Source organism: Rosa rugosa, chromosome 2 (assembly GCF_958449725.1).
Source record: "Rosa rugosa chromosome 2, drRosRugo1.1, whole genome shotgun sequence".
Taxonomy (NCBI): Eukaryota; Viridiplantae; Streptophyta; class Magnoliopsida; order Rosales; family Rosaceae; genus Rosa; species Rosa rugosa.
Window position 1 is genome coordinate 6,350,449 of NC_084821.1, and position 22,140 is coordinate 6,372,588.

At 39.8% G+C, this 22,140-nt stretch overlaps 3 protein-coding genes across 6 annotated transcripts; all 3 read right to left on the reverse strand.

The window, feature by feature from the left end:
• Positions 1-7,087: 7,087 nt before the first annotated feature.
• Positions 7,088-9,278, reverse strand: LOC133732148 (F-box/kelch-repeat protein At3g06240-like). Its single transcript, XM_062159630.1, has 2 exons — positions 9,068-9,278; positions 7,088-8,692 (listed from the first exon to the last, which is right to left on the reverse strand). The coding sequence occupies exon 2, from the start codon at positions 8,677-8,679 to the stop codon at positions 7,357-7,359; it is 1,323 nt and encodes a 440-aa protein (XP_062015614.1). The 5' UTR covers positions 8,680-8,692; positions 9,068-9,278; the 3' UTR covers positions 7,088-7,356.
• Positions 9,279-13,311: 4,033 nt separating this feature from the next.
• LOC133732684 (F-box/kelch-repeat protein At3g06240-like) lies at positions 13,312-16,537 on the reverse strand. 4 transcript variants are annotated; one of them, XM_062160263.1, is made up of 3 exons: positions 16,385-16,514; positions 15,179-15,267; positions 13,312-14,769 (listed from the first exon to the last, which is right to left on the reverse strand). In XM_062160263.1, exon 3 carries the CDS (start codon positions 14,743-14,745, stop codon positions 13,615-13,617), a length of 1,131 nt encoding a protein of 376 aa, XP_062016247.1. In that variant the 5' UTR covers positions 14,746-14,769; positions 15,179-15,267; positions 16,385-16,514; the 3' UTR covers positions 13,312-13,614. The 4 variants fall into 4 exon arrangements, with proteins under 4 accessions (XP_062016247.1, XP_062016248.1, XP_062016246.1 ...); XM_062160264.1 differs by having other exon boundaries at positions 13,312-14,772; XM_062160262.1 differs by lacking the exon at positions 15,179-15,267 and having other exon boundaries at positions 16,385-16,537.
• Positions 16,538-20,398: 3,861 nt separating this feature from the next.
• On the reverse strand, positions 20,399-22,140 carry LOC133732004 (F-box/kelch-repeat protein At3g23880-like). Its single transcript, XM_062159459.1, has 2 exons — positions 22,009-22,140; positions 20,399-21,844 (listed from the first exon to the last, which is right to left on the reverse strand). The coding sequence occupies exon 2, from the start codon at positions 21,828-21,830 to the stop codon at positions 20,649-20,651; it is 1,182 nt and encodes a 393-aa protein (XP_062015443.1). The 5' UTR covers positions 21,831-21,844; positions 22,009-22,140; the 3' UTR covers positions 20,399-20,648.

Genomic DNA, 22,140 nt, shown 5'->3' on the forward strand with positions numbered 1-22,140 from the left:
AAAACTATCATGGAACCAGACCTCAGCAGTCACTTGTACTTCGTCATGCATATCAGACCAGAAGGCATAATCTAACTACAATATTTCCATTTAGAAATGCTTTAACTATAAACCATCTCATGATAAATTCATTGCTAAGTAGTGCCTTCTACATTTCGGCGTTCAGGTTATAACAACCTACGACAGAGCCAAAAGCAAAATTGTGACAGAACTATCGCTGCTATAAGAAGCTACTACAAGGGTAACAAGTAACTTGCTTCTGGGTCACAAAGTTAAAGAAATGAAACTTGATCCAAGTGTCAGTTTCCAGTAACAAGCATGTAAAACCAATTTTCTCTACTGCAAAGACGGCCAGTAAACTCTCATGCTGTTACAAGGTCCAAGATTTCTTGTTTAATCCTTCCTCTCCATACTTACATATTGTTTCCGGAAATTGACTCCTCCAATCTAATGTGTCCAACAAGGGTTCTCCAATTTCACGAGGCCTCTCATTATTGGTATCCACTAAATAAACGAACCCAACAATCTGCGTCACAAAGCAACCCAAGTTTGAGAATTTTCAATGGAAAGTGAATAACTACTGAGATTTAATATTATTGTGTCAAGTTGACAATGAAAAGTGTGCTTCGATACAAACTGAGGCCTAAGAGGAATGTCACAATTCAGTCATTCCTAGTAACGGTAGTTCAGGTGCAGAGCATGGTCACTGTTACTACAATCTATCTGTACAGTCATACTGTTAATGTATACATAGTTCCAGTACAATGCATCAATACATACAGTCAGAGTTTATATCCAAAAGGATACAAGTACCGTGTTTGCATATAGCTCTAAAGTACTTCAATATCCAGAAATATTACAAACCGCAGAGGATTTGTTTCGTGCTAATGTGCTATTATACAATAATTACTCCAGTTTCAGAAGCTCCGAGGTTTCTGCTTATTTCACAAGTACAGTAATATTATGAACTTCAAATAGGACAAGTTATAGAACTTGATACTCTGTTTCAAAAGCAAGGACACGATGCCGTTTCAGCTGGTTGGAGGGGGGACTGGTTGCAACTTCCTTGCCCTCAATGGTAAGCATCTTCAGAGCAATAGTTCGTAGATAATCCGACTGGAAAAAGAGATTCGCACAAAACTAAGGTTATATATGAAGCCACAATACATCTTCAATACAAAGAGAGTTGAAAAATAAACAGTAGCACACTATGTAAGTGAATTACATATCGTAATGTATAAGTAGCACACAATTATTAGGACCCCAAGAGCTATGGATCGAAGTACCTGGCTTGATGCAGTAGCATACACCTTTTCCTCAAGCCTTAAACCAATTCTCTTCAGTTCAAGTAACCCCTCTTGGCCAGAGAAGGGGAGATGCATCTTCAACGTTTCAAATCTTTACATGCAATACATTTCGTAAGTCAATGACCATAGAAATCAACGGAGATGGACTTTGTAACAAAAAATTTAGATTGAAGAATATAGACATCAAGGGACTAAATTGTCCAAAAAGAAAAATACAAAAACCAGAATGGAGAAGATAATAACCATGTCCTCTTTTAGCTTTAATGTCCATAGCAGAACAGAAGGCATAAGCAGTCGATAACAATTTGTAGTCTCAGAAAAAGGGTAATGACTGATGTATGATTCATCATATCCCTCAAAATGCACTCTTTCAGTTAGCACTAGAAAATTTACCCGCACTTTGCCGCGGGACTTGGTGTTATTACAAATGAAACCGCTTGTATAGACAAAAATAACTGCATTTAGGGGTGCATAACAGTTATCAATTTCTGTCGTTCTAAGTGAACTAACAACTACCCATAATCAAATGAAGTTTTCAGTTTGAAACAAATTTTTCACATGTTCATTTAACACTATGTACAACAACCACGAAGCTCATTCGTGTACTGATCTGAAAGGTTGTCAGCTTCGTGCTTTGTAGAGTGTAAGAGTGGAAATTTTGTCCATCCAGCCATGGAGTATGCAAGATTTGAAGAATGCTTGAAGCTGCAATGTGTGACCTGTGAAAATGAATTGAATTAATTTCAAGAAAACATTGGCCTGCAATAATCAATTGGATTTTGTGAGGAACTTGTTGTACCTTGTGAAGCAAATATTGAGTATACCTTGTGAAGCAAATATCTACTTCCCTTCACTTGAATTATGAGATCACCTGAAACTTCAAAAGAAATCAGCAGCGGAAAGAAAAAAAAAAAAAGAGTCATTTAGTAACAACCTTCTATTTATTAATGATGCATCATATCTTAAAAATACTTTCATAATTAATTAGGTGTGCTTTTACCTTATAGAGTGAGAAGTTATCAGTAGTATCAAGTTTCATAAACAACCCCGAAGCTGTCAAAGTGGCGAGGCACTGTGCTGCAATGCACAGTTGGAGCATTTCACATGCGCCGAAGGGGTTTATCTTGGGCCTAGGAAGCCTTTGGGTTCCCCTTGACAAAGTCAAAAAAAAAAAAAAAAAAAAAAAAAAAGTTTCATAAACTTAAACGTACAGGTACAGAATCAATAATTAGACTATGTCAAAACCAAATGAAACAATACCAAATCTAATATACCTCAAACACACTATCCAAAAGCCAAATCAACCAATAGCAGAATGATAACCAAACACTTAGGTAATTTATTTTTAGGGTTTTTGTCCATTTACCCCATTTCTAGGGATTTTTTCCCACTAACCCCATTGAGTTTTTTTAATTCCCTCTTACCCAATACACTCTAAGGGAGTCTTCCCTAATACCCCATTAAGATTTTTTTTTTGTTTTTAATTTTTTTTTAATACCATTTTACCCCTCACCCCTTATTTACTTAGAGAGAGAGAGAAAATAGAAGAGAGAGAAACCATAGGAGACTTCGCTGGAATCCGGTCACCGGTCGCCGGATTCCGGTCACTGGATTCCGGCCAACTTTCGCCGGATTCCGGCCAACTTTCGCCGGATTCCGATCACCGGCCGCCGGATTCCGGTCACCGGAATTTGTTGAAAATCTCACCGGAAAGGTTTTTTGGCCCCCAATAGACATCTATTGCCCCCCAATAGACCTCTATTGCCTCCTATTGCCCCCCAATAGACGTCTATTGCCCCGATAGTCTATTGCCCCCTAATAGACGTCTATTGCCCCTCAATAGACGACTATCAACCATGTATTGCCCCCCAATAGACGTCTATTGCCCCCCAATAGAACTTTCGGTAGCCGAAATAGGAACTAATCTTCCTAAAATATGACAGATAAAACTTTGATTAAAGAAAAAAACGAAGAAATTATATCAATTTAGAAACGTCTATTGCCTCCCAATAGACGTCTATTGCCCCCCAATAGACGTTTCGATTACCGAAATGAGAACTAATTTTTCTAAAATTACACAAATATAACTTTAATTAAAGAAAAAAAAGAGGAGATTACATTAATTTAAAATATCTATTGCCCCGCAATAGACGTCTATTGCCCCCCAATAGACGTCTATTGTCCCTCAATAAAACTTGTTTTTTCCTTTTTTTTTCTTTCCTTTTCGACCTTCTGCCCCCTATTTTACCAAAAAAGTAAAAAAATAAAAAAAGCAAGAGGGTTGCAGCTCAATCATAAAAAAACAAGTCAAGGTATGGACTATATGCAGGATGAGTAGGCTCCAATCTTCAAAGATTCTCTAATACTAGTTGTTGCAAGTCCATACAATAGATAATTAAGGAAAAATAAAAAGAAAAGGAGAAAAAAAGATGGCTGCTCAGAAATCAAAAGATTCAAAACACCTACTATTCCCCTCATCTCATCTACCGGCCTTTCTCAGCCCCTCACTCTCTCCACTCCTTATCTTCCTCCTTCGCTCCTCTTCTTCTCCTCCGTTGAGTACATCCAGTGCGACGTTTCCAACGCCTAGGACTCCAAGGCCAAGCTCTCGTCGTTGACCGACGTCACTCACTCACTCACTTCTTCTACGTCACCTGGACCAGCCGATCCACCGAGGTCAGTCACCGCTTTGGAGTGGGATGAGATCGAGTTTCCGGATGCTACTGGTGGACCTGAAGCTCGAGGAGTTCGACGAATCGCCACGGCAGAGGAGGACTTGGGAGTGGAACCGCCGTCGTCGTCGACGGAGAAATTGTCGACTTTGAATTCGGCGTTGTGGTCGTTACTATGATCGACGGTGAAGTGGTGCTGGACTAGGACCAGCCAGTCGTCGAGGTCGACTCCAATCTGGACAGAGTCGTCGAGGTCGATTCCTCCGGTGACGAAGCCGTGGTGGGCGGCCCGAGTCTGGAGGAAAGGGAGACGGCCTGGGTCCAGCGCCGGAGGGGAGAGAGAGCCTGGGTCGTGCGCCGGAGCCGGAGGTCAGTAGGGAGAGAGGGAGGGGCATAGAGAGAGGAGAGAGAGATCGGGATGTGTGAGAGATTGGTGTTGAGTGGCAATGGTTGTAATTGTTTAATTGGGCTGAGGGCAAAATGGTCATTTTCTATTAAATTGTGTATGTGGGAATAAAAATCTGTTGCTGGGGTAAGTGGGATAACTTTGGCTCATTTTGGGGCTTTTGGTCAAGATCCCTTATTTTTTTTACCACATGATTAATTATTTAAATATTTTTTAGTTTTTTTTCTATTTTAACTGTGCAAAAAAAAATTGAAGAAATCATTTGTTTTTATTCTAAAAAAAAATATCATTCGTTTTTTAATGTTTTTTTTTCTGTATTTTTTGTTACCACATGATTAATTATTTAAATATTTTTATTTTTGCAAATATAATGGATTGACTTAGATTTACGCCATAAATCATAAGAGGATTTATTTTGTTTTCTCTCACCAATATGTGTTCAACATATATATCATACATTTTTACGTTACATGATCTTAATCATATTTTTAATTCTTATTAAATATATATGAATGCTTTAATGAGTATGTAGTGAAATACTGAAATTGGAAAATGAAAATAGATAACGAAAATAATAAGGAATACAATCTAATATTATTGAATTGGAAAGTCTACATAAAATAAATATAATATTTTTTTGGTATAATTATTGTCCTTAATAGTCCTTTTATAGTAGGTTATATATGTCATTTAATAATTCATAATAGAGTGAGGTCAAGTGAGCAGATTTGGAGGTCCTAATAGAAACTCTCTAAATTGAATAGTGCAGGAGATTTGCAGTGTCGTAAGTTGAGGGAAAACAGAGGGCAAAAGCGTCATTTCTCACCTCCCAGATGAACAGTAAAATGAATAGTGCAGGAGATTTAGTATATAGTAAATTTTAAATACATCCACTTAAATATGAATCATCTGAGTTTATTCTACAACCACTCATTTTCTGCTATATATCCATTATATCGCTCAAGCTGCACTCTTTTAGTTAGTGCCTCTTTAATTGAAATCAATTGAGATTTCCCTGTTCAACAAACTAATGACCCAACTGTCTCTAATATAAAAAGCTACTGAAAGGGATCGATCTTCTACTAGTACTGGGTGCTTCCCACATAAACACTCTTATGGCATGAACAAAGTAACATGCTTTTAGAATAACAAAATCCATTGAAAACCTAGTTTGCCATTATCCTTGACACAAAGAGAGTTGAAAATTAAAAAAAAAAAAAAAAACAATACAAGTGTAATGTATATGTGCACATTAAAGTACTCTTATGTTTAACATGAAAGTTTAGCATCTCAAGAAGACAAGAACTATGCTGCAATATGTCTTTTTCTCAAACCTCACAACTATTTCCTCTAGTTTCGTCTAATTCCTCTTGATATCAAAGAAACTGAGAAGCCTAATCATTACATGCAACCATTACATGTAATGGTCAGAACCAAGTAAATCAAATCATCCCAATACTTGGATCATCATGACTGAAAGAAACTTTTGGTTGTTGAAATGATTATTACCTTGAGAGAGGCTGATAAAGACAGAGAGGTTGAGTGACTCAAATGACGAAGAACTTTGCTGTGGACTTTACTAACTTCTTGGTCACCTTTATTTTCTTTTCTATAATTCCACATGAATCATGCATTTTATACAATATACAAGGACTAGACCATGGACTTTTCTTGTTGATTAAGCAGTTAAGCACTAATAATGTTTTTTGGGCCTCTATGTTTGGACCGAATGTTGTTTTTCTTTCTATTGTACCCCTAGTGGGCTTCTGCATAGGCGGGGCTTTTATGTCCGTTGTTTAATCAAATGTTTCCTTTTCTCCTTTTCAGAAAAAGGTTGACACCGCCTGAACACTTCTTCCAAGACTTCTAAGTGCACCCAACAGTATTTTCAGTATACCCATCGCCTAAGAAGGAAAGCTAACGATTCAAGAATTGGCGAAAAGAGTACAAGAATGACATAATCAGGATTGCGAGTTTATGACTTGATCCCCAAACTGAATAACAATTAATCTTGAAAACTTACGCTTTTTCAAGTAAGATTAAACAACAATAAGAACAGCAGCAATCATTCCTAAATGTAAATAGAAAAGTACAATCATCTCTTTTCGATTTATATAGTTCCAGAACTTATACCAACGTCGGCCAAAAGCAAGAACACGATGCCATTTCAGGTTGGAGGGGCGTTTTGTCATGGCAACCATCTTCAGAGAGATTTTTCATAAATACTCCGACTGAAAGAGATACCAGCAAACTAGGATGAATGCAAAGGAAGTTGGAAAATAAAGAATAGCACATTGCCACATTATGCAAGTAAGATATAACTACCATGGACAACTAGGGACCCAAAAGTGACATTTTGGGTTAGGGTCTTCAGGTTCTAGTATCAAAATCCCAGATTAGGGTTTTCACAAAAGGTGACATCTTGTGGCGCTTCAAATTTTTAGAGACAAAATTTCAATTCAAATATACGCTATTTAATTTGTTAAACATCATAACAAAATTTCCGTACACATGCACATACACTATGATGTTTGAAGATTCCAACTATTATAATTCCAGCCGAACAACAACCAATAATAATAAGCATTTTGAATATAGATACCACATTCAAAACCACGGCATGGCTCATTGACCGAATTTCATTATTCTTCTCACTCCTGTCAAGGTACCAATAACTCAATAAGTATAGATAGTCCGCACCATACTTTCTCATCACAATATCTTCATGCATTAACAGTGGTAATAATGCTTCATACATCAGAGTTTTAAGTCACTCAATTACAAACAAAATACAAATACACAAAAAAAAACAGAACAAAGAGAGAAACAAAACACAAGGCTTGCTACTCAGTTGAGAGTGAATGGTGGGGAATCCAAATTGGTTAAATCAGAAACACCAGCAATTCAGAACCAGATGATAGTTTCACGGCCTTGTTGGATTTCCCGTTCCTTTGTCCAAATTTCACCATAATCATTCAGGAACTGAAACTAAAGTTTCATCGTAAAACATCACCGAAAAAAAATTGGCATCCTCCTTTTCCTTCCGAAAACTTTCAAGAATTTGCTCCCATAAACCTAAATTCAAGGGCTCCCACTTCTCAATCTTATACTGACCACTCAAAACCGGCTTCTCTTCTTTGTGGCATTCAATTCTGACCAACTCCTTGAAATCTGAATTGATGAAAGCAGTACCACTTTCCGAAACGAAAAATTGAAACAAAGGAATTTGTGAAACAAACACACCTGGAATATCGTCTACACTAAATTTAGAGAGTTTGATCCATGATTCAAGTACTCTGTATTCTCTCAAAACCCAGACTTCAATATCCCCACCAGCTTTAGTATTCAGAGAGTGTATGCAAAGGCATCCATCTAAACACCCCAGTTCTATCCGTTTCCACGGATCACGAATGTTGTAGTCTGGATCATAAATGTTGCAGTCTACATCCGCAGGGAATAGCAACGACTCTTTCTGGAACTCCTCCTCAGCCAAATCGAAAGCAGAGATAACTAGCTCATTAGTTCTGTTCTCAGTGATCCAATGGAGTACTTCATTTGAAAGAACCCCCTTGCTGCTGAAGATCCAGTCGTCGTGAATGCCTGGGACTTGAACAATTTTCCATGAATTATCTCTCACCGAGAAAATGTGAACACCCAACAAAAAAGGTAAATCATGGAGTAGAATAACAAATTTGTAGTCATCAGTTGCTGACACATACCCAAAACCACAACATACAAAAACTGCCCATCTTCTGTTTCCATTCTTGGTTGTCATTTTTGCCCAAATACCTGGATCAGGTATTTTGCGGAAGAATGCAGTTGAAGGGTTCCAGATAGACAAGTTTGTACAATGGACATCACCTAGAATTACCAAACCATTGCAAGTAGCCATTGGCCTGACAAGCCCATCAAATGGGGAGCTGAGAATCTTGACCGAAGAAGCATTTCCAAATTGAGTGGGCGCTTCCAAATCTAAGGTTCGAAACTTAGTGTGGAGTTGGGACAATGCTGCCTTTTTTACTGAAGAATCTAAGAAGTCGCATCGACACTGGATATGGGCTTCAAGTAGAGAGAGGATGCTGACTAGAAATCTATGACAGAGGGCTTTCTGCTGAGATGCTAGATTGAGTTGGGATTTAGCAAACTGAGGGTCAGAGCTTACTATAGAACGCCAACGTTTTGACACACAAGTGAATCGAATCAAAGTTTTGACAGGCAACCTACATAGAATCTTTACAATAATATCTTCAGGGAGATCAAAGACAACATTCTTCTTCTTCTTCTTCTCTGACATTGGCAAGATCTCCCTAGAATAAAGGCAGATTAAAATTAAAAGAACATTGAGAAACTAATAGTGAGCAAATGAGTAAATGTAGACTTGAGCTGTGGTGCATCTGGAATTAGAAGAATAAAAGACTAAGACTCGACTCATCACTGGACTTAAAAGACTTGAAATTTTGAAGTTCCTCTGGTTGTGTGGTTTCATTTCAATAGAAATATCACACACTTTGACATGGCACACAAACTGAAAATCATAACTTTCATTAACCAACAATAGAGTAAGACTCAAAAGATTTAAACTTGCAGAAATAGTGGGATTTATGAGTAGCATGCATAAGCTAGTGTTCTGAATTCCAACTCATCAATTCACTACTAGGAATAATTTAGCAAAGAAAACTTACAGAGCTGAAATGAGAAAGATGAATCTTTAGAGGTTGAGAGATTATGATTCTGATGTGATCTGATTCTGATATCAAGAACTGATAGAGGGGTGTGAACCTTGATTTAATGAGTGTTGGTGAATGATTTAATAAGGGTTGGTGAATGACTCGGTGTGAAAGTGAGGGAGAGACACCTGTAGCTAATCTCATGTCATGGCTTTTGGGTTTCTTCTTGTTTGGACCTATGGAAGGCCTGGTTTTAACTCTCCTGAATTTTTTATTTATTTATTATTTTTTTTTCAATTAAAGCTTTCACACAGGTGACAGAGAAGGATGAGGAGGCCAAGAAGATCACTACTTTTCCATCATAAATACCAGGCCTGATATTTTGATTCTTTGGAAGAAACATTTTCAATAGGTTACGAGTATGATTAACAAGTGAGTAACAATTTGTTAACACTTTACTGGATAAAATTGAATTTTTAAACCTTACATAAAATAAACGATTATAAAGAGCGTCAAACAGGACTATCAATAATAATAATAAAAACTTCATACCCCATACTATCACAAACAATATACAACAAATAACAGAAACACAAGGCTTGATACTTTTTTTTTAATCGAATGAGGTCAACCATTTATTGAAATTGAAAAATTACAACGATATGATACCAAAAGACATCATGAAGGGAATAAGAAATTCAAAAATTACAACGATACAATGCCAAAAGACATCATGAAGGGAATAAAACAGTACGAAAAGAAAAGTACATATGAAATATAAGAACTTAATAACGCAAGAGCAGCAACGTCGAGATGCAGCGCTGATTTTACACTACGGATTGCAGCCGTGTAGTGAATTGAGTAGTCGGTGGTTTGACTACCCATCGAACTCCAATGCACAAATTGACAAAAATCAACTTGGCGTCGGAATGAAGGCACTCTCCCACCTAAAGATCAAAGCCGGCCAAGGGTGTCAGAACACGACCATGTTGGCAGACGATCTTTCACAAACAAATACCATAGAATTGGGTCCTAGATCCAATACCAGTAAATCACAGGAGCCTTAATCCATTCTAGCGAATCATAAAAAGCCCAACAAAGATTGTGGACCGCAGTCCAAAACCAAACTCCACCCGGATCCTAGATCCGGCTCCATTTGTCAAGCCCACCCGGATCCCGATCCGGATCTTGATGCCAACGATCTGGACAGCAGCGCCGTCGGACGCGTCCCTAAGACCTGCACCTGCAATGGAGGAGATTGTCAAACTGCTATAGCCATCGCCAACCAACAAATCGCCACCAATGAAGTCCCAACAAGTCGACACCACCTCTGGACCATCGCCACCAGAACCCTATCCCCTCACCTCGCACCAAGATCCGACGTTCTTCAGCCCCGTCCCGATATCGTCGTAGTCCTAGAATTGTAGAGAGATACCATCGATCCCCTCCAAAGTAGATGAAGATCCCAATCCACTGGCAGAAGAAGAAACCGGGTTCCCACCGCCCTTATCCTTCAACCATCGATTCGGCCAAGCACCAATTACCACCGCATCTGCAGCGAGATCTCGCCCCAGAACCCTGAGATCACCGGGGCTGCTTCCCGGATCCCACTCCTCCCAGTAATCACTGCCTACCTCCGATGGTGTACCAACAGTAAGTTGGCCCATCGACACAGCCCTAGCAGCGCCCAAAGTCCGCTTAACAGACGCACTGCCTCCGAAGACAACGAAGACGAAGATGAAGAGGCAAAAGCCTAAAATTTTCTCCATAAATGGAGTAGGTATAGGTCACAATGAACAAGAAGGGCCGCCGCACCACAAACCCTATCAGAGCGTCCTACTAGGTCCACAAGGCTGGATACTTGATTAAACATGTGCGGTGAAGAATCCAAATTTAAATAGTTATTTATAAAGAAACTCTTTCAAAAAATACTCATATGAGAAAAACTTTGAAAAACTAATAATTATGTGCATCTCTGATTGTAATTATATCCTAATGAAACAAGTTTATTCAAAAGTATATTTCATGCTTGATAGAGGTGTGAATCAACAACTTGATTGAGCTCCATATTATCTTGTAATTCCCTAACAAATATTTTGTCTTGTACAATTTGAGTGTAAATTGTTTTTAACTCTTTATTTTATATAGAAGCGAAACAAGGGCAAACTCCTTATTCCTATTCATGATTTTATTAAGGGGTTGTGACCACTTACCCATTTTCAACTTAAAAATTGCCCACTTACACCACCAAGAGTTTTTTTAACCCCATTTACCCAATCTAACATTCATTGACAGTTTTGCCCCTATTTTAATTAATAAATTACATCTCTTCTCAGACTCTCCCTCCGATCTATTTTCTCTCTCCTCCCCCCTCACCGATTTCTCTCTCTCTCTCAACACGTCTCAGACTCTCTCTCTCTCCATGTCTACGAATCTGGACTTCTGGATCGGATGCACACCTCTCTCACTCTCTCTCCCCCACCGCCGAGACGGATTTCGAACCCGACGTCTCCGACCCCTGCCTGTGAGCTTGCGACGGCGCTGCAGGTCGTCGTTCGTCTGGGCTGAGCGGGGCGAAGCTCCGAAGCACCTATGATCTGATCTCGGAAGACGAACCAACGTTCGAACCCGACGTCTTTGACCCCGGCTCACTCCACGACGGAGGTTCCGGTGAGCTCGCGACGGCGCTGCAGGTCCTCGTTCATCTGGGCTGAGCGAGGCCGGCGATCTGATCTCTTTCAACAACCCAATGTTGACAGGATGTTTGAAGGAGGAGATGAAAAATTAGGGGGCCAATGAGCTCGTTCCCGGCGATATTGTGGAGCTCGTTTCTGGGCCTTCGTTGTTGGTCATACTGGTGTCGCCGGAGGAGTGACATGGATTACTCCGGATGCTGCGTTTTTTTTTTTTTTTAAGTATTGTTGTTCAGTTCTTTTTTTTGGCAAGGAATAGCATCTTTTTTTTTTTGAATGTCTATTGGATTGGAGGCCAATGATCTACTATATGTTCAACAATGTGAGTAATCTGACATTGCAATGTAACTGTAGGGTTTTTTTGATGGTCTACTAGGGGGCAGTAGACACATTATTGGCCCCCAGTAGACTTTGATATGAGGGACATGGATCACTATAGTGTGGTGTTTTGATAAGTTACCTGTTGTTTTCTGTTTATTAAAGTCAAATTATCTGTAAATCCTACAAAATGGTGCATTTTTGGTGGTCTATTGGGAGGCAGTAGAGACATTGGATTTTGTATTGGGGGGCAATAATATGATTATTGAGAGCCAATAATATGATTATAAATTGATCAATTGTGCCTGTAGTGTATTCATTTTGGTTTTGGGAGTTCATACAATTCACTGGACGGCAATAATATGATTATTGGAGGCAATAATATGATTATTGGGGGGCAATAATATGATTACTGGGGGGCAATAATATGGTTACTGGGTATTATTAGGGACCGGTCGCCGGATTCCGGTCACCGGTCACCAGAATCCAGCGACCGGTCACCGGAGTCCGAGGTCGGCCACTAGTCACCGGAGTCCGGCAAGGTATCCAACGACTTCTCTCTCTAAGTGAGAAAGAAGGAGAGGGCAAAAAAGTCTAAAAAATAAATGAAAAAAATAAAAAAAGAATTAATTGCGTAATAGGGAAATAATCTCTTAGAGTGTTTTGGGTAAATGGGGTTAAAAAAACTCTTCGTTGTGCAAGTGGGCAATTTTTAAGCTGAAATTAGGTAAATGATCATTTCCCCTTCTATTAAAGATCAAAAGAAAATAAGGGACGAAGCCAAAACCAACCTGATTGAGGGTACATTATCTTTCATATTTGCCAAAATACTGATGTCAAGTTTAATAGCTAGCTACCCTTAAAAAATGACAGTCATTAAATTCAAGCAAAATTAACCAAATATAGACCAGGACCAGAATAGTCATTAATTTCTATTAATCCATAAGAAATGCCAGTACATCATACTTACATATTATAGATGCCCAATGCAAATAATCAAATAGATTGTAGCAAGTAATCAATCACTCTCTCATTCTTCTCTCTCTTTTAGTCTTCTCACGTATCTTTGTCATTTGTACATGAATGTTGGACTTTTAACATTTCTAGTTGCTCACAATTCTAGCTGTGGCATCAACACCATGCTTCATACTAATTTATAGCTTTTGGTCACTCAATTACAAACAATCTAAACAGAAACGACAGAATCACAGAAAACAGATACTAAATTAAACATCTATGGAGAGCACATAATGCAAAAGCTAGAACAAACATAAATATTCATACGGCCGGGCTTTAGAGCAACCATAAACAATCATCATAAAAGGATGTCTTCATCTAGTAATAACAGAGCTCCATACTTCATACTTTTGGCTACTCAATTACAAATAAACATACCGAAAACAACGAGAGAAACAAAATAGAAGGAATGATTCAAACTATAGTTGTTAAACCATAAAACAGCATTTGTATACACATAGCTCTCCCTCTTCATCTCTGTTCTGCCTCTAGAGTTTCATCACACAAGTCCTCGTTCCCCATGATTCACCATCATCATTCGGGTATCGAAACTAGAGTTTCATCATATACAGTCGCATGAGATATATACTTGCACCCATGCACCTCCTCCTCAAGCCTATATCGACGGCTGCAGACCAGCTTCCCTTCCTTGGAGCGTTCGATCTTAAAAAACTCCATCTTGTCAGAAAATTTCATCAAAACTGTGCCGCCTTCTGTCACAAAAATAGGACTACAACCATAGTATGAGTGTGCAGAGACTTTTCGTAAATCCCTTACCTCAAACTGAAAGAGTTTAACCCAAGATTCAGGCACACCATACTCTGTCATGACCCAGAATTCAATAAGCCCATGATCGGCATCAGAAGATACACAAAGGCATCCTCCTAAATGAACCTGAGTTCTTATCGTTCTCCCATTCATGTCATATCCATTTTGGAATGAATCAGGCAATGCTACTTTTCCGAACTCCTCCTTCGCCAAATCAAAAGCATAGATAACTCTCTCAGAATTCTCTGGCGTGCAGTAGTTGACCCAATGAATTGCTCCATTTGAATAAGTCCCCACAGGGCTACTCCAGCTGTGTGAAGGAGGAACTTCAACAACTTTCCAAATCTTTTCTCTGAGTGAGTAAACATGACCAGAACTACCAGAATGCGGTATTAGGACAACTTTGTAGTCATTTGTGGCTGAAACATGACCAAGACTTATATAGAATAGGTCCCCTTCTGGCAGATGAGGAATTTTGCGGGAAAATCTGGTTGATGGGTTCCAGATATACAAGTTATTAAACTGACTGGTAGTGGATTCAGCTAGAAGAACCAAACCATTGCAGGAAACAACTATTTGTGGATAATTATTCTCCTCTGTTGGGTAGGTTAGAGTTCTGACTGAAGAATTATCTTCAAATGATTGAAATCGAGTGGGTACATCATCGTAGAGTCTTACTAAATTAAAGTCAAAATAATAGGCAGAGGCGAGGACTCTATGACGGAGGGTTCCCTGCTGTAATGCTAGCTGGAGGTGGGATTTGGCAAACTGAGGGTCAGAAGTGACAACAGAACGCCACCGTTTCGACACACAGGTGAAGCGGATCAAATATTTGACCGGCAACCGACACAGAATCTTCACTAGAACATCTTCAGGGAGATCAACGCAGTGCAACATTGACAACAATTCCCAACAAAAAAACTGCTGCAAACCAACCAAATATTAAGACTTTGCATATTTGACTAGTAAAACTACTGCAAAAGCCTTGAACTTGCAAATTAAGGTTACATATTGACTGGTTTTCCGACTTTGACTCATTACTTAGACCCAAAAAAAAAAAAAAAAAAAAAAAAATTGAAGTAAGAAAATTTACTCTTCCTGGTCTGGTTTCATACTTTCATTGCAATTGTTATACATGCGTTCAAGAACAAAAACAGGCCGCACGCGCCCCCACGCACAGCCGCTTGAGCAAAATCAACATAAGACCCAAATAGAATGAAATTGAAACCAATTTGAGTATTTTTGGTAGTTGCGAATTTCTAGATAAGACCAATAAAGAACAACAAATTATGAGCAGAATCTGAAACATTTTGAACTAAGAAAAACTAACCGATAGAGCTCTGGTATGGCCGTATGGGAGGCTGGTCCAGCAAAACGACGACGTATGTGGAGATGAAGAGGCGAGCTTAGGAGTTCCGGCTGGAGGCGAAGAGAGAAATAGAGGAAAGTGGAGTGAGAGCTGAATTTAAGGGTTGGGAGATTATGATTCAGTGTGGAGTGTTGCAGGCACCTATATATATAGCTCATATTTGGGCTTTCGGGTTTGGGCTTAGCCGAGTGTTTTCAAAACAGGCTAGCTTATGAATGATGATTTAAAGAGACATTGAACCTGATATCATTACTTACAACTCACTAATGGACGGTTACTGTTTGGAGTTGTAACATATTGATAAACGGGTATTGCAAGCATGAAAAGATCGAAGATGTTGTGACTCTTTTTCAGGAAATGTCTTGTAAGGGACTGGTTTCAAATACTGTTACGTATAAGTACACACTTATGGATGGTTTGTGCAAAATTTGGGAGAATACAAGATGCACAGAAGTTGTTCATTAGGATGCAAGCTTATGGCCAACATCCAGATTCTCAAACGTATGCTATTTTATTGGATGGCCTTTGCACAAACAAACAACTTTCTGTGGCAACAGAATTACTGAGAGAGATGGAAAGGCGAAAAACCTTGGATGTAGATATGTGTTATCCATCAATTGGAAACACAATGTCATTTCTGTGGTTAAGGTTACATGTTTACTAGTTTTCATGAGACGCCGACCCAGTTGCAGACTGGAATGGAATCTCTCCATGAGCTGAAAATTTCTGGGTTTTCAAGCCCAATTTTGAAGGAAATGAGGGCTTTTGCCTCTGGGTTTTCTTCAACAATGGCTGTGGTGCTGATCAGAAACCACCCAAATGATAAAACCACTAAAGGAAGAGACTTTCTGGGCGTCATGAAAATAAGAGAGAGAACAAAGAATTGGGTCTGGGTTTTTCAGAGTGATATAGAGCTCGTAAGAGAGAGAAGGTGAAGAAGAAGAAGAAGAAGAAGCTTGAACTCCATTACTGAGTGAGTAATTGGAAACACAAAGTCATTTTTATATGTGTTCAAGAACAAAAAATATCAACATAAGACCCAAATAGAATGAAATTGAAACTGATTTGAGTATTTTTGGTAGTTGTGGATTATTTCTATATAAGACCGATAAAGAACAACCAAATATGAGCAGAATCTGAAACATTTTGAACTAAGAAAAAACTTACCGATGGAGCTCTGGTATGGGAGGCTGGTCCAGCAAAACGACAACGTATTTGAAGAGAGGCGAGCTAAACTATGGGAGTTCCGGCTGGAGGTGAAAGTGGAGTGAGAGAGAGCTCAATTTGAGGGTTGGGAGATTCTGATTCAGTGTGGAGTGGTGCAGACACCTATAGCAAGTTCATAATTGGGCTTTCGGGTTTGGGCTTAGCCCAGTGTTCTCAACACAAAATCATCAAATGTTGGGGGGAAAAAGATGACCAAATAATGTGTCGAGGACTACAAGGATACTTTCCTTTTCCAATAGGGATTGTGAAGGAGAATGAAATCCGGAAACAATGGATGGAATAAGCCATCGCTAGTGGACTTTTCCTTGGATTGAATGAAAATATGAAATGATTGTTCGGTCCATTGTAAAGTTTATAGATGCACGGACAATATATTAGTTTTCATGTATATGCACTCTGGTATGAACATTCCGAATTTAAACAAATCAGGAAACTAGCTAGGTAGAAAATAACACTTACAAAGCTCAGAGGTATATAAAAAGGAAAATGATTTGTGGCCTCAATGAGGCCTAAGATTTATGGCCTCAATCTTAGGTGTCATGCCATGTCACCTACACACTTCACTTATTTGTTAGATCATGTTATGTAATTCTTGAGAAAAAAACTATCTTATCATTCTAAAATCTAATGACCCTAAATTAGCTAGTTTGGTTTTTTTCTAAAAAAAAATTATTTTGGTTTTTTTTTTTTTTTTTTTTTCATTTTTCATTTCTAATCAACCTCCGGCGAACTCCGGCCGACCTCAGACGAACTCCGGCGACCACAAAAAAACTACTGTAGCTAGCAACAAAAGCTACTATGATGAAATTTCCGACAATCTCCGGCGAGGTCACAAAAACTACTATCACTAGCAACAAAAGCTACTCTAGTAAGATTTCCGGCAACCTCCAATGAGATAACAAAAGCTACTATCACCAACAATAAAAGCTGCTGCTTACCAAATAACCTATGCTCCCCAAAAGGAAAAGCTACTATCCCCACCAACAAAAGCTATTGTCACCAATACCAAAAGTTACTCTCATCAGCAACAAATTCTACTCTCACCAACACTAGAAAACTACTCTCACCAACAGCAAAAGCTGCTTTCACCAACATCAAAAGTTACTCTCACCAACATCAAAAGCTACTGTCACTAATACCAACGAGCTACTCTCACTAACATTAGAGAGTTACTTTTGTATCAAAAACTACTCTCACCATCAACAAAAACTACTCTCATCAACGCAGAAAACTACTATCACCACCGTAAAAAACTAATTTTACCACCGACAAAAGCTACTCTCACCAACGTTAAAAACTACTATTACCATCACAAAAAGCTACAATCATCACCACCAAAAGTTACTCTTACCAAATACTAACAAAGCTACTATCACCAACTGAGAAAACTATTACCAACCTACACAAAAACTACTATGAAACATTAAAACAACTACAAATTTACAATGCACAATGCTCAATCTTGCATGTATTGCACATATCATAATCGATCAACATAACTTGTATCCATGAGCATCATTCACTAGAGTAAGCCGTAAAATTCATAGGAATTACCAAAATCAAACCAAAGCTATCAAATTGACAAATATCAACAAATGAGTTTCTACCTAATCCAAAAACTGTACCAATACATAATTCTAGGTTTTGAACGTGTAACAAAGCTTTGATCTCTGGAATTAGTACTCTCGCTCTTCCCTATGCCTAATCTCACCATCGAAGACTCATCGCCATCATCCAAACAGACCCTGCGTGAAAATTCAAATTCAAATCAAATCAAATGAAAAACGCAAATGATTCAGAAGCTCACTGAGCAAGCCAAAACGACACTGAGAAAGCAAGGCAACGTTGACGGCGTTCGAATCTTTACACTGAGAAAGCAATTCAAAAGCTCACTGAGCAAGCCAAAACGACAAACAAAACCCCGTTTTGAGTTCTAATAGTCTCACTAAACGTCCAAATCGAAACCGAACAAAAATGAAGTTCCGTCCAAATTCCGAATACTCCGAAACCAAAACAGAGGATTCTAGGGCTCCGAAATGAGAAACGGAAGCAAACAGAGCCGGAATTGAAGAAAAAGCGAGAAGGAGAGAGGTACTACCTGAGTTAGCTCTCGGTGAACAGAGTCCGAGTTGGCATCGTTGAGGCTTTGCAGGAGGAACTGATCGAATCTGGTTCGTAATAGTCTGCGAAAACTTCAGCATCGCGGAGACGACGAAGCCTGGCAGAGGGAGATAGGGTTTGCTGAGAGAGCAAGCGAGATTGGGGATGGCGCCGTGCCGGTGGTCGCCGGAATCGGAGGCGGAGATCACGAGGTGATCTGTGATCAAGGAAAGAGAGAGAGCGCTGTGCCGGTGGTCTCCGGAATCGGAGGCGGAGATCAAGACGTGATCTGTGATCGAACGTCGACAATCAGGTGTTTTGCCGGCGAGCTTGTGAGGTCTGCAACGGTGAAGGGGAGAGAGAGAGGCAACGACGTCGTGTGGGTTTGTGAAGGGGTCTGCAACTAGAGAGAGAGAGAGAGAGAGAGAGAGAGAGAGAGAGAGAGAGAGAGAGAGAGAGAGAGAGAGAGAGAGAGAGAGAGAGAGAGAGAGAGAGAGAGAGAGAGAGAGAGAGAGAGAGAGAATGTGTGGAGCAGAATGGTGGCTGTTATTTCAGCTCGTTTCGATAAGGTGGAAGGGCAAATTGGTCAAGCGGGGAAAAATTGAAGCATTAGGTGGCCTTATGACTAATTAAAGTTTCAAAATATCACTTGTGTGTAATTTTCTAAAAAAAAAACCAGAAGAACCGAAAAATAGGCCCCGAACTGACTGATTTGGTCCCGATTTTTTTTTTGGGGTACATTGGGAGCCAAAGGCCCAGAAAGAAAAACAAATAAAGAGCCTAGTTCAGACCAACCATTTTAGGGTGACCTTCTGCAGCAATGTGATCAAGTAAGGTATTGGTAACCATAGCAGATCCTAGATTATAAAGCCCGTTGTATAATTAATAATTTTTTTTAGTAGGTGAAACGCAGACCCACTCATACGAACCCCTGTGCACCGCTTCAGGCCTACAGTCTACCGCTGCTCTCTTCCTCGTTTTGCTCCTCACGCTGGCCATCCTCCTCCATGAGTGCGCCCCATCTGTGCTGCCCATCCACCGAAAGGGCCTCACATATTAACATTGTCAGCCACCGCCACCGTCTCGCCTTTCCTCAACATCTCGGCCCGGCCCATTTCCTCCTTCGTTTCCTCAATGGGCAACATGGTCACTTTAGCCTCCAATACGCTGCCCTGTATGTCCCCCAATCCGGCTACCCCAGCCTCCGCCATCATACGAACAGCACCAAAAATTTGGGACTCGGGGGGAGACTCAGTTCAGGAATGAGATGATAACATGATGGTCATGGCTAGTGGATTCTATACTTTTTCTTGGACTGAAGGCTTGCTGGATCCATTATAAACTTTCTGAATGCACAAGATTGTGTTGTAGTTGTTCATATATGAATGCACGATATTGAACAAATCAGAACTGCAGAGAAATATTGGCATTTCTTAACTAGCAAATGCATATACTTGGGCAGTCGGACCTACAACGTACATTCTCTAGTTGCTCACAATTCTAGCTGTGGCATCAACACCATGATTCATACTAATGCATAGCTTTTGGCCACATAATTACAAACAATCTACACAGAATTGGCAGAATCACAGAAAACAGATATTCAATTAAACATCTATGAAGAGCACATAATGCAAATGCTCGAACAAACATGATATTCATACAGCTGGACTCTAGAGCAGCCATAAACAATCATAAAACAATGTCTCCATGCAGTAATAACAGTGCTCTATACTTTTGGCAAGACTTAATTTCTGCATATACTTTACCAAGTCTAACATAAGTTGTAGCAAAGATTATGGCAAGACTTAATTCTGGACACTGGCTAGAACAACATATGGCAAGAGTCCAAAACAACCATAAAACCAAAGTCTTCGTACTGATAGTAATAGTAATGCATCGTCCAGCAAACACATTGAGAGAAACAAAAGACAGATTGATCATCAATTAAACAACGACAAAATGTGGAGAATCCAAATTGCTACAGTTAACAGATAAAAGCCAACCAGCATTTGAATGCAGAGAGCAATCCCTCTTCATTTCTGGTTTTAGTTTTTCACGACTCCAGTCCTCATGCCTCGCGGTGAATTACCGTAACATTTAGCTATACCGAAAGTAGAGTTTCATCATATACCGTCGCAGCATATTGAAACAAACCCTGCATTGCACCCTCAATCTTATACCGACCGCTACAGACAGGCTTCCGTTCTCTATGACATTCAATTCTGACCAACTCCTTGTCAAGGAGGATCACAACTGTACCGCCTTGTGTAACAAAAACAGGAATCCAACCAGACGTTGAAGCAAACACATCTGGTAAATCAAGCACACTAAATTGAAACATTTTAACCCAAGATTCAGGGACCGCATACTCTTTCATCACCCAAAATTCACCATTTGACCATACACAAAGGTGTCCTCCTTTGAGAACCTGAGTTCCTATCGGTCTTGCATTCATATCTTCATTTTCGATCATAACACGAGGCAATGGCAATTGCCGGAACTTCTCATCTGCCAAATCAAAAGCAGAGATAGCTGGCTCCCCGATCCCAGTTCTACTGACCCAATGAATTGCTCCATTAGAAACTAAAAGAGCCCTACCATAATAGTGGGGGAACGACAAGTGAGGAGCTCTGAAAACTCTCCATGAGCTATCATTGGTTGAAAATATGTGAACTGCAAAATCTAGGGGTTCAAAGAAAACAAGTTTGTAGTAATCAGTGGCCATGACATGACCAAAACCGCAAGTTGCAGAGCTAATACATCTTCCCTTTTCCAACAAAAACTCTGGACTCGGTATCTTGCGGAAGAATCCAGTTGATGGGTTCCACACTGACAAATTGGTGTAAGACCTATACACGTTGCCTAGAACCACCAAACCGTTGCATGAAGCTATTACCCTTTCGATTCCGACCTCCGGCGGGACGGTCAGTCGAGAAGGTTCCCATACAAATCTGGGACGGTGAACCGGTGAATTTCCCCAGAAACAAGGCATGTCCAAGTCTCCTAAACACTCAAATCGAGAGGGTTCCCATTCAAATCTAGGACAATAACCTCGAGTATAAGGGTAGGTGCAGAGGAGGAGTCGTGGACGGAGGGTTCTAGTCTGAGATGCAACTTCAAAAGTGAATCTGGCAAACTGAGAGTCGGAAATGATCAGAGAACGCCACCGTTTCGAGACACAAGTGAACCGGATCAAAGACTTGACGGGCAACCGGCACAGAATCTTGACTAGAACATCTTCAGGGAGATCGAAAACCACCTCCTCCTCCTCCTCTTTCGACATTGAACAGATCGGTACTAAACAAAACAAAAAAACACAGGGTCTGGTTTCACTGCAATGTAGAGGTATCTAGTTTCATGGCAAAACTTATTTGAATCAATCGGACTATTTTGCTTTGTGATTGTGAATTTCTCTATTAGACCAAAAGGGTCTGAAAAATATGAAACAATGAAAGACTTACCACGACAGAGCTAGCTAGAAACGGCGCTGGGAGGGAGGTGAAGAAAGTGGAGTGAGTGTGCACCTCAACTGTTCTGACTTTGGAGTGGGGAGAGCTTTCGGGTTTGGGTTTGGGTTTGGGCTTAGGCATCCC

What these genes read in the sequence shown, in the direction of transcription:
- LOC133732148 (XM_062159630.1), bottom strand. Translation starts at nt 8,679, where the DNA reads ATGTCAGAGAAGAAGAAGAAGAAGAATGTTGTCTTTGATCTCCCTGAA.
- LOC133732684 (XM_062160262.1), bottom strand. Translation starts at nt 14,745, where the DNA reads ATGTTGCACTGCGTTGATCTCCCTGAAGATGTTCTAGTGAAGATTCTG.
- LOC133732004 (XM_062159459.1), bottom strand. Translation starts at nt 21,830, where the DNA reads ATGTCGAAAGAGGAGGAGGAGGAGGTGGTTTTCGATCTCCCTGAAGAT.